At 45.8% G+C, this 12,640-nt stretch overlaps 1 protein-coding gene across 5 annotated transcripts in view; it reads left to right on the top strand.

Annotated features, from left to right (window-relative positions):
* Positions 1-11,295, top strand: part of TLR7 (toll like receptor 7) — a 30,884-nt gene extending 19,589 nt beyond the window's left edge. For all 5 annotated transcript variants that reach the window (XM_077890348.1, XM_077890347.1, XM_077890350.1 and 2 more), the window contains one exon: positions 6,276-11,295. In XM_077890348.1, coding sequence (XP_077746474.1) covers positions 6,276-9,425 — 3,150 coding nt within the window. In that variant the 3' untranslated portion in view covers positions 9,426-11,295. The remainder of the gene's footprint in view (positions 1-6,275) is intronic.
* Positions 11,296-12,640: the final 1,345 nt, after the last annotated feature.

Below are 12,640 nucleotides of genomic sequence, written 5' to 3'. Positions count from 1 at the left end.
AGGAGGATCCGGTGCTCTGGATCATCCACCTTGTTGCTTCGCCATCCCTAGCATATTTTCCTCATTTGCAAAAATCAAGATAGGTGGCTACCACACCCATATTACAAGAAGCTAGATGGAAGTAGACAGGAAGAAGGGGAAGAGCCCCGCCATTCAAGGACATATCCCAGAAATCATACGTCTCACTTCCTCTCACATCACATTGGCTTTAACTTAGTCATGTAGCCATGCTTAGCTGCAAGAGAGTCTGGGAAATAGAATCTTTTCTTCAGAGTAGTATATGCCCAACTTTTTTTTTCCCAACTATTAATGAAGACTCTCTCACTATGAAATGAAAGAAAGGGGACAAAGATATGAGTAGAGATTTAACAATCTCTGGACTCAATGAGGCTGATAAAAATAACCAATTTAAAGTGTCAGAAAATACCCTGCATGAAATAAGAACAACATACAATTAAGCTTCACCGGGGCACCTGGATGGCTCAGTGGTTGAGCATCTGCCTTTGGCTCAGGGCATGATCCCAGGGTCCCAGGATCCAGTCCCACGTCGGGCTCCCTGCATGGAGCCTGCTTCTCCTTCTGCCTGTGTCTCTGCCTCTGTGTGTGTTTTTCATGAATAAATAAATAAAATCTTAAAAAAAAAACAATTAAGCTCCACCTCTACAAGTATCATCATCTTGTCTGGAAAGAACTACTGGTCTTTCCACGTTTTAATTTTAAATGCACATATTTTTTCTCTCCTCCACTGTGAGTTGAGCTCTTTAGGGGCAGGGGCTGTGTGTTTGCTGCCCCTAGTAGGTATTCAATAAATACTTGTCAAATGAAAGAATGACTGTGTCAGTGGAATCCTGATTTTTTTTTAAATGAATTCTTTCTCACCAGGTACTTGGTATAATTCCTAGCTAATGAATTGTTGGAGAATTTTCTGGTCTGGGTCCACTGTCTTTTTATTATTATTATGAAATATTTTATTTATTTATCTATGAGAGACACAGAGAGAGAGGCAGAGACACAGGCAGAGGGAGAAGCAGGCTCCCGTGGGGAGCCTGATACGGAACTCGATCCCAGGGCCCGGGATCATTCCCTGAGCTGAAGGCAGGTGCTCAACCGCTGAGCTACCCTGGCATCCCCGGGTCCACTGCCTTGGTTCCGGACAGTTGTCTGGGTCCTTGATGTGTCTTGTACTGTTGGTTCTGTGTCCACCATTCTCTTGGAGGGGCTCTTCTGCTGGGCACAGTGGCTGCCTCACAAGGGGACGTGGGTGGAGTACCAAGCCAGGACTGGGAGCCAGTTCTTCCAACCCTCATTCCAGAGTGGTATTTCACAGCCATGTGTGTACTCAGAGCAGAAGATGAGAAGAGGGAGCGACTACTTCTGTCTGGGTTCGTCCCAGAGAGTGCCTTGAAGAAGATGAATTCGAAGTGAGCAATAGAAAGCAGAGCTTTTGAAACCTTTTTCCCCGAGGAATCCTTGGGCAAATAGATGAAATAGACTGTTATCCCCTGGCAATGTGGGGCTTTAGCCTAAAGCAATCTACTCCAAGGAGAAATTTCTTGGAAGTATTTTGCTTTATTTCATTCATTCATGCTTTCATTCTTCTATTCATGTATTTAGCAAGCATGATACAACACGAATTACGTGCCGGGCATTGTTTTATACAAGGACACACAAAGCCCTACTCTCTCAGAGCTTATCTATCTTCTCATGCAAGAGAGACATTAAACAACTAAGCACATGAATCACAAGCACACAAACTATCGGCAAGGTAATTTCTGATTGTGCTAAGGGCCATGAAGGAAATAAAGCAGGGCGGTCTAGCACAGGGTACGACATATATGCACCCCACTGCACCTCAGTGGACTCATCCCTAAAATGGAAATTAATAGTAGACATTCACATTTCCAAAATCCCCTGACTGAAAGCTTTGTCCTAACTCAGTCAATGGCAAATACATGACCTGAATTCATCTGGAGGTGAATCTTGATCTGAACTGAACAAACTAGTTCTTTTCTTCCTTGTCTACTTGTGTGCTTGCTTGCTTTTCTTGCTTTTCCTTCCTTCCTTCCTTCCTTCCTTCTTTCCTTCCTTCTTCCTTCCTTCCTTCCTTCCTTCCTTCCTTCCTTCCTTCCTTCCCCACTTACTGTGGAGGCTTCTTTGTTTCACTGCACAAATTTTTATGTGTTTGATTATGGGATGCTGCCCCGGGCCCCAGTAGGAAGATTACATAATGCATGGATATGTATTACCTTCTAAGGTCTGAAAAATTCTTAGTTCCAAAACACATCTAACCCCAAAGGTTTTGGGTAAGGATTGAGGATCTGTAGTACCACTCACATGTGGTTATTATGAGGATTCAATGGGTTAATATATTTACACCCTGAAAATAAGGCTCAGAATAGAGTAAGTGCTACCGAAGTTAACCAAAGTTACGGTCACCATCACTAGTATTACATGGAAGCGTATTTACGTAAGTTGACCAGAGATGGTCTGTCTGAATACGTGTTATCTGTGCAGACCCCTAAGGGATGAGGATGACCTGGCTGTGGGAAGAGGAGGAGAAAGATAATTTCAGGAAGAGGGAACAGCAAGTGCCAAGACTGGCTCGAATGCAGAACAGAAAACAGGCCAGATGTCTGGCGTGTGGTCAAAGTAGGGGGAGGATGGTTCAAGGTCATGGAAGTAGGCTGGAGTCAGAACATGCATGATATAAGCAGTAACGATTCGTTGTAGTTGATGTGATTCATGTTTAGAAAGACTGCTCTCATGCCATTTGATGGAAGAATTGTAGAGGAGAAGGAGAATTGGGAGGACCAGTTTAGAGTCTCTTGCGGTAGTCCAGGTAAGACCTAATGGCTAATGGCAGGAAGGAGGTGATAGTAGACGAGGAGAAAAGTGGACAGGTGCAAGAAAAAAGTTTAGAAATAAGGGAGAAAGAGGGGCACCTGGGGGGCTCAGTTGTTTAAGTACCAGCCTTTGGCAGGTCATGATCTCAGGGTCCTGGGATCGAGCCCCATGTCCCTCAGCAGGGAGTCTGCTTCTCTCTCTCTGCCCCTCCCCCCTACTTGTGCGCACTCTCTCTCTCTTTCTCTCAGATAAATAAATAAGATCTTTTTTAAAAAGAGAGAGACAAGAGTGAAATACTTTCTGATTAATTTTTCCTTCTAGTTCATACTACGTCAATAGGTAAAGGCTAAAAACTCCACAGTCATGGTCGCAGGTGTGTTAAGGGCAGGGTCTGCTGGACGCAGCTCCCACGGGCTTGCCAGGGCAGCTCTGCACATCTCTCTCCAACTCCGCATTCAGTGACATCACGATGGCAGCTCACACTATGGGAACTAGAAAATGCTATAAATCAGGATTTAACAAATCAGAGGTGTGGGGCGTGGGGAGACAGCCAGTTGTTAAACATTGACCAGCACACCACTGTTATTTTTTTCCTACAACTAAACTAGAGCATCTACTTCCCCCCATCATAGAACTAGGCATATTCTGGAACCTTGGTGTGGTGATTGCTGTCACTTCATGTCTTTAACTCTGCTAATTCAGGGATCTTCCCAGTTCTTCCCAGGAGCTCGTCTAGGTTTGTGAGAGTGGGATCAGAAGAGGGCACCTGGTTCACGATTTGTCCTTTACTCATTTTGGCCCCCTTCGGAATACAACTCACCTCCCAGGTCCATAGTAATGCCCTTAGCAGCATTACTTTTTACCTTCTGATAGCGGGGTTCATGAACCCATCGTGTCTTCTGACAGAAGCATAGCTGGAGATGGGGTCCAGGGTCTGGGATCCTATAGTCAGGAACCATAAAAATAACTCACTCTCCTTCTCCCCTTTTCTCATCTTGACTCAACCCCTCCTCCCTGAGTGATGAACATTTCTCCTAAATCTTCGAGTAAGATTGGTGCTCAAGGGAGATAGACCCTATTTATCTAAGGGCTTCCTGTACACCCTGGCCTATTGCCATCTTCCCAGGGATTTGATTCCTCCAGATTGGAAGGTAAAGCCTTAAGGGATAACCAGAATTCTGCTGGGTGGAAATGATAGAAAAGAGAAGTCCAGGTGAAAGGACTTGCAAGTAAGGAACACAAACTGGGCTTGGGTTAGTGACTAGAAAAGCTGGCAGGGCAGTGTATTAGGAAGGCCTGGACAAGTAGATAGGGAATAAATTATGGAAGACTTTGGATGTCATGATAAAAAGTTAGGGCTCATTCTGTAAAAAAAAAAAAAGAGAGAGAGAAATCATTTTAAAGATTGTGGAATAACGTAATCTGATTAATGTTTGGAAAGTTTAAATGGTTAGGGTGGATTGGGAGAGTGAGAGCCTGAGCACAAAGATGAGGCTTTAGAGTGGACCAAGGGTGAATAATCTCAACTGAAATTGTGTCAGCTAAAATGGGCAAAGCGAGGAGGATGCCAAGAAGGTCAATGAAGAATGTCAACTGGACTCAGTGAATGATTTTCATGAGGAGGAGAAGAGGAGACAAGGTGGTGAAAGAGGCGGGGAAAAAAGACAATGTTGTACCTCTAACCTCAACAAGGTTGGGTGTGTAAATGTGTATGAAGAAGTCCTTTAAGATCCTTCTGAACCATCTTGGATCAGAGAAAAAAAAAGCTGAGGGGAAAATTGCTTATTTACGTTCTATTGGAGGAATTAAGGGAAGTAGGCATTTGGTTTCTTAGATATCAACATAATTGGTTGATTCAGTCCATTGGGAGAACAAAAGCATTAATTGATCTAGAAGCCTATTGTAGAGACACAGGCCAGATCGTTCCATGGATAAGCACCAGCTAAACTAAAACCAGTGTTCTGGAGTAGAATATTGATAGAAATCTTGAAACTTGAAGGCTAGTCTCTGGTTAAACCACCCTCTAAGGCAGGGCCAGTCCAAGTTAACATGATGACTGGCAAAGCTCTTCAGTACTCCCCATACTACCTTTCAAGGTCTTTCTCCCCAAGGTCCCGGGGTCTCTCATGCTAAACCTGGTTGCCCAAGAATCACCATTATGAGTAGGTTTCCATATGTCCCAGTTTGCCTGAGAGAGTCTTGGTTTTCTGCCTGTAGTCTTAGCGAAATTATTAATAGGTTCCCCTTCCTTTCACTCCCATGAGTATCCTCTTTGATCAATCAGGAATCACCAAGGCAATGGCCTGACTCTCTGCTCTCTTCTTTCCAAATTTATGTAATGCAAAGCAAAAGTGTAGGGGAAATGCTCCTTCCCCAGATCATCTTGGATTTCCAAAAACAATCCAAGAGGAAAGCCAGCTCATAGGATGGCAGTGCCGGAATGACACAGTTGAGTGTCCTTGGGCAAATGAGCTGTTATTGCTAGGTGGGGTCTTAATCCGTAGAATAGGGATGATAGATCTCTTAATTTTTCTACTTAGAATATTAAGAGGTTTGAGTATTATGAAGGCCTCTTGTAACATGTATCAGAGCAGGCTTAGCAAGCAAAAAGTAATGGCACAAAAGTCTTTTTTTTAAAGATTTTATTTGTTTATTTGACAGAAAGAGTGAGAGCACAAGCAGGGGGAGCAGCAGAGGGAGAAGCAAGCTCCCAGCTGAGGAGGGAACCCGACGTGGGGCTCGATGCGGCACTTGATCCCAGGACCTGGAGATCGTGACCTGAGCCAAAGGCAGATTCTTAACCCACTGAGCCACCCAGGCGCCCCAGCACTAAAGACTTAATGTGTTGTTCTTCCCAATGCATTTTCCTTTTAATATTCCTTCATCCCCAAATTTCAGACTTTGGCAACTAGTTGACAACCCTTCTGTTATACTATTTTAAATAAAAGCGAGTAAGAAAATGCTTCCTCTACCACCTTCAAATCTATGGAACTGAAGAGCTAATGTGCTAAAAGCTAAATGTGTAACTTGATTATTATGACCCTCAGTAGTAGGTTCATCATAATGTCAGGGGGTGGGGAGATGCAACAGAGAATTAAGACCTGGGTTGTATCTTTTAAACTGTAGCAAAAGGGGATCCCTGGGCGGCTCAGCGGTTTAGCACCTGCCTTCGGCCCAGGGCGTGATCCTGGAGACCCGGGATCGAGTCCCACGTCGGGCTTCCTGCATGGGGCCTGCTTCTCCCTCTGCCTGTGTCTCTCTCTGCCTCTGTGTGTGTGTGTGTCTCTCATGAATAAATAAATAAAATCTTTTAAAAAAATAAATAAACTGTAGCAAAAGAGAGGCAGCAAATGGAACATTTCAAATCTGATTCTTGATATATTTTAGAATGATTTAGAATGACGGTGATTTGTTCTTTCTTATGCTTTCAGGTGTTTCCAATGTGGACATTGAAGAGACAGTTCTTTATCCTTTTGAACATAATCCTGATTTCCAAACTCCTTGGAGCCAGATGGTTTCCTAAAACTCTGCCCTGTGATGTCAGCCTGGATGCTCCGAAGGCCCATGTGATTGTGGACTGCACGGACAAGCACCTGACGGAAATCCCGGGAGGTATTCCCTCCAACGCCACCAACCTCACCCTCACCATTAACCACATACCCGGCATCTCTCCAGCCTCCTTCCACCAGCTGGACTATCTGGTAGAGATCGATTTCCGATGCAACTGTATACCTGTTCGACTGGGGCCGAAAGACCATCTGTGCACCAGGAGGCCACAGATTAAACCCAGAAGCTTTAGCAGCCTCACTTATTTGAAATCCCTTTATCTGGATGGAAACCAGCTTCTAGAAATACCCGAGGGTCTTCCTCCCAGCTTGGAGCTGCTGAGCCTCGAAGCCAACAGTATCTTCTCTATCATGAAAAATAACCTAACAGAACTGACCAACATAGAAAGGCTCTACTTGGGCCAAAACTGTTATTTTCGCAATCCTTGTAATGTTTCATTTTTCATCGAAAAAGATGCTTTCCTAAGTCTGAAAAATCTAAAATTGCTCTCCCTCAAAGATAACAACATCACGTATGTCCCTACTACTTTGCCGTCTACTTTAACAGAACTCTACCTTTATAACAACGCCATTGCAAAAATCCAAGAAGATGATTTTAATAACCTCAATCAACTGCGCATCCTCGACCTAAGTGGAAATTGCCCTCGTTGTTACAATGTCCCATTTCCTTGCACACCCTGTGAAAATAATTCGCCCCTACAGATCCATGAGTCAGCTTTCGATGCATTGACAGAATTACAGGTGTTACGTCTACACAGTAACTCTCTTCAGCGTGTGCCCCAGAGATGGTTTAAAAACATTAAAAAGCTCAAGGAGCTCGATCTGTCCCAAAACTTCTTGGCCAAAGAAATTGGGGATGCCAAATTTTTGTATCTTCTTCACGACCTTGTCCAACTGGATCTATCTTTCAATTATGAACTTCAGGTCTATCGTGCAGCTCTGAATCTGTCCGACGCGTTTTCTTCACTGAAAAACCTGAAAGTGTTGCGCATCAAAGGATACGTCTTTAAGGAGCTGAGCAGCCATCATCTCTCTCCGTTACAGAGCCTTACCAATCTCGAAGTTCTTGATCTCGGCACTAACTTCATAAAAATTGCGGACCTCAGCATATTTGAACAATTTAAAACACTGAAAGTCATAGACCTTTCGATGAATAAGATATCCCCTTCAGGAGATTCAGGTGAAGTTGGCTTCTGCTCTAGCACCAGAACCTCTGTCGAAGGTCATGCGCCTCAGGTCCTTGAGACATTACATTATTTCAGATATGACGAGTATGCAAGGAGTTGCAGGTTCAAAAACAAAGAGACTCCTTCTTTCTTGCCTTTTAACAAAGATTGTTACATGTATGGGCAGACCCTGGACCTAAGTAGAAACAACATCTTTTTTATCAAGTCCTCTGATTTTCAGCATCTTTCTTTCCTCAAATGCCTAAATTTGTCAGGAAATACCATTGGCCAAACTCTCAATGGCAGTGAATTTCAGCCACTAGTGGAGCTGAAATACTTGGACTTCTCTAACAACCGGCTTGATTTACTCTACTCGACGGCATTTGAGGAGCTACGCAAACTGGAAGTTCTAGATATTAGCAGTAACAGCCATTACTTTCAATCAGAAGGAATCACTCACATGCTAAACTTCACCAAGAACCTAAAAGTTCTGAAGAAACTGATGATGAACAACAATGACATCGCTACGTCCACCAGCAGGACCATGGAGAGCGAGTCTCTTAAAATTCTGGAATTCAGAGGAAATCATTTGGATGTTTTATGGAGAGATGGTGATAACAGATACTTAAAGTTCTTCAAGAATCTGCTGAACTTAGAGGAATTAGACATCTCTGAAAATTCCCTGAGCTTCTTGCCTTCTGGAGTGTTTGATGGCATGCCTCCGAATCTAAAGACTCTCTCCTTGGTCAAAAATGGGCTCAAGTCCTTTCACTGGGAAAGACTCCAGTATCTGAAGAATCTAGAGACTTTGGACCTCAGCTACAATGAGCTGAAGATTGTCCCTGAGAGATTATACAACTGTTCCAGAAGCCTCAAGAAGCTGATTCTTAAGTATAATCAAATCAGGCAGCTGACAAAGCATTTTCTACAAGATGCTTTCCAGTTGCGATATCTGGACCTCAGCTCAAATAAAATCCAGATTATCCAGAAGACTAGCTTTCCAGAAAATGTCCTCAACAACCTGGAGATGTTACTTTTGCATCATAACCGGTTTCTGTGCACCTGTGATGCTGTGTGGTTTGTCTGGTGGGTCAACCACACAGAGGTGACTATTCCTTACTTGGCCACAGATGTGACTTGTGTGGGGCCAGGAGCACACAAGGGCCAGAGTGTGGTCTCCCTGGATCTGTATACCTGTGAGTTAGATCTGACTAACCTGGTTCTGTTCTCATTTTCCCTATCGCTGGCCCTTTTTCTGATGGTGATTACAACAGCAAACCACCTCTACTTCTGGGACGTGTGGTACAGTTACCATTACTGTAAGGCCAAAATAAAGGGGTATCGGCGTCTGAAATCACTGGACTCTTGCTATGATGCTTTCGTTGTGTATGACACTAAAGACCCAGCAGTGACCGAATGGGTTTTGGATGAGCTGGTGGCCAAGCTGGAAGACCCAAGGGAGAAACATTTCAATTTATGTCTTGAGGAAAGGGATTGGTTACCAGGGCAGCCAGTTCTGGAAAACCTTTCCCAGAGCATACAGCTTAGCAAAAAGACGGTGTTTGTGATGACGAACAAGTATGCAAAGACCGAGAACTTTAAGATAGCATTTTACTTGTCCCATCAGAGGCTCATGGATGAAAAAGTGGACGTCATTATCTTGATATTCCTTGAGAAGCCCCTTCAGAAATCCAAGTTCCTCCAGCTCCGCAAGAGGCTCTGTAAGAGTTCTGTCCTGGAGTGGCCAAGAAACCCACAGGCTCACCCATACTTCTGGCAGTGTCTGAAAAATGCCCTGGCCACAGACAATCATGTGACCTATAGCCAGGTGTTCAAAGAGACGGTCTAGGCCTTCTTTGCAAAATGGGGCTGCCTGACTCACCAAGGAGAAGCTTGGCTGCCTAGATTTTCTCTTCGATGTCTCACTAGAAGGGTGTTCGTAAATTCTCTAAGACCCGGGATGGCCCATAGCAGAGAGGCTGGTGGAAGTTGGAAAATGGAATTTATATGATACATCGAGTCATCTTACTTATCTCTCTGTGACTCCATTTGCACTGGAGCCTCTCCTTTCTGTTCCTGGATAGATGCTATTGGGAGGACGGCGGCAAGGAGAGGACACGAGGCTCTGACTCTCCTGTAATTCTCTAGTGATTATTAAATAGACGTGCAATCACAGACTACTGAGAAGAATTGCACTTCTTCCCGAAGAAGAACTACTGGTATGTGTCAAAAACGCTCGGGGCCTGCGTACAGGACATTAAAATGTAGCAGAGTTTGTGAAATGAAAACCCAGTCAACTCGTCACCTGATGGCTTCTTTCTGTGCAGACCCAGAGCTGGCTCCCCACGGAGGATTGCCTACGTGCCACTGTCTCTTTGCCCTTGGGCCTGTTGCTGGGTCCCTGGTGGAAATAGTGAGAAACACCCTTACCACTGGTGGGCTTGGCCTACTTACAAATGGAAAAAAATTGAAGTTGATCTGCCTTTATACAAATGAGGCTCTTTACCTTTGATGATAATTCACCTGCTCAAGTATTGTTACGGACTGAACGTCTGTTCCCTCCCAAATTCAGATGTTGAAGTGCCAACTCCCAGTGGGATGGTGTCAGGAGGTGGCCTTTGGGGGGGTGATCAGGCCACGAGGGTGGAGCCTGCAGGAATGGGATCAGTGCTTTATCAGAAGATAGCAGAGGGACGCCAGGGTGGCTCAGGGGTTGAGCATCTGCCTTTGGCCCAGGGCGTGATCCCGGGGTCCCAGGATGGAGTCCTGCTTCGGGCTCCCCGCAGGGAGCCCGCCTCTCCCTCTGCCCGTGTCTCTGCCTCTCTCTGTGTCTCTCATGAACAAATAAATAAAATCTTTAAAAAAAAAAAAAAAAAGACAGCGAGACCTAGCTTGCTGTGTTCCCACCACGTCCCTGTGAGGATACAGAGGGAAGTCAACAGCCTGCAGCTCGGACGAGGACCCTCACCAGATGGACGATGCTGGCGCTCTGACCCGGGACTTCCATCCTTCAGAACTGGGCGAAATAGGTGTTTGTTGTGGAAGTCACCCGGTTTGTGAGATTTTGTTATGTAGCAGCCTGAGCGACTCTAACGCCTATTTTTATCTGCTTTGCAATGTGCTGTGTCCAAAGTAAAACGGCCTCATGCGATGGTCTCTCAGACCGCTTTGCCAACTAATATCATGTATCTGTAATTATCTGCCAACTTGATCCGTCCACATTAGATGGCTTTGGAGGACCCCAAGACCATTGATTTATTTACGGTTATCAGGCAGGGGTGCCCATTCCATGGATTCCTTTTAAATTGCGGGGAGGAGGCAGGGAGAGGACAAACCAAGGTGGACGGACCTCAACACTCAGAAGGCTTCAGTTTTGAGCACCTACTTGCGTTCTCCAAGGCAGCAAGAGAGAGGACCAAGACGCGCTGAAGACGTGCACGCGTTCAACTGGGTACGAAGTCACACGAGTTCAACGTTTGAGACCTGATCACTTGGCTTCCGTTTCCTGAGAGCGATTATCAACAGAGGTGTCGGGGTCCTTTGGAAAATAAGCGTGCGTGGGCCCAAATCTCGGAGCGTTAGTTGGGAGATGCTACGTATGCATGACACGCCAAGGGTTTTGCTTTAAGTCTAGTTGTAGATACACAGTAGAGGAATTCTTTCCAAAGGACTTGTAATCGATAAGGGTCACAAATAAAGACTTAAGCTGCTAGAGCCAACTATTTGACAACGTCTTTAAGCTTTATTGTACTTAATAGATGCCTTCCTCCTCCTCCTCCTCCTCCTCCTCCTCCTCCTCCTCCTCCTCCTCCTCCTCCTCCTCCTTCTTCTTCTTCTTCTTCTTCTTCTTCTTCTTCTTCTTCTTCTTCTTCTTCTTCTTCTTTTCTTCTTCAGTGTGAAGAACAAAGACAATGTCATAAAAATTGGCTCTTGGCCATCCTAAAGCTTCTTCGATTAAAACACATCAACACATAAGGTTGAAGCTATTTTGGTGATTTATAAACCATAAAGCCCTTGAAGACAGCTTAAACATCTTCTGAAATGGATTAAGGGGAAGGGAAAGTGAAAACAATGCATCTCAGAAACCACAGCGTATTTTGACAGGAGGTTATGTACACGCTTTGTTGTAGGCAACAACCAAGAGCACATCGACAAATGGTTTTCATTTTAAATTCTTTGTACTCTTGGGTAGTCACTCTTTCAACCTTGAGAGGGCCCTCCGCGGAGTCCCGTGCACCTGGAGCCAGAACTCAGGCTGCTAGGAGCGTCTGGCTGCCGGGTCCCCTCCAAAGCTCTGAATGTCCTGCTGCTCGGTTGACCCACCTCTGGTTGGCTCTACTCCGGAAGGGCCTCCCCGACTGTCCAAGAATCCCACTCCGCTGTCAAGGCTTGGCCCCCAGCTCCTTTCACCCCTGCACTTGCGGGGTTGTGTCCTTCCTCCTCACACACATCCTGTGCCTCAGCAAGACTCAGGACCCAAGTGTTTGAGGGATCCAAGCCGGGGGTAGGGGTGGGGGACCCAAGCATTGGGCAGGGCAAATGTCATGGCTGGGAAAAGGCAAAGCTAGCTTCTGGCGTCTCTCAAGAGAGGGAACGAGTGTGATCATGGCCCCGTTCCTGAGCCAGGGGCTCCGGGCCCCATCCTCACATCTGTTCCCAGCCCTGATTGGACACTGCAAGGTCTAGATGGTCTCTCAAACATAATCGGAAAGTACAGAGTACGTGAGGGGGACGGTGACCTGAGAACCTGGGCGCCTCGGTCCTGAGGCTACCAGGGAACTAAAGGCCAGGCAAGGACCCACGTTCTTCCCTCTGGTGAGGCTGCCGTCTGCCCCCGAACCGGCTTTTTAGGTTCTGTCGCCTTCTCATCCTAACCAGGACGGATGGGAGACACGGGTGGCACTTCTGGGTGAAGTGGGAAATGGGGATGGGGAGAAGGTTCCATCAGTCCTCTGCGTCTTCCGCTTGCGCCCAAGTGAGCAGAGAGCCCTGGCTAGGGGGCGGGAGCATCCCTCTTGGGACTCCGGGTGCCAGGGCTCAGGGGCAGCCGGTGACCCGAAGGAA

Source organism: Canis aureus, chromosome X, assembly GCF_053574225.1.
Source record: "Canis aureus isolate CA01 chromosome X, VMU_Caureus_v.1.0, whole genome shotgun sequence".
Classification (NCBI taxonomy): Eukaryota; Metazoa; Chordata; class Mammalia; order Carnivora; family Canidae; genus Canis; species Canis aureus.
Note: the sequence above shows the minus strand (reverse complement) of the source record. Positions and strands in the feature narration are given on the sequence as shown.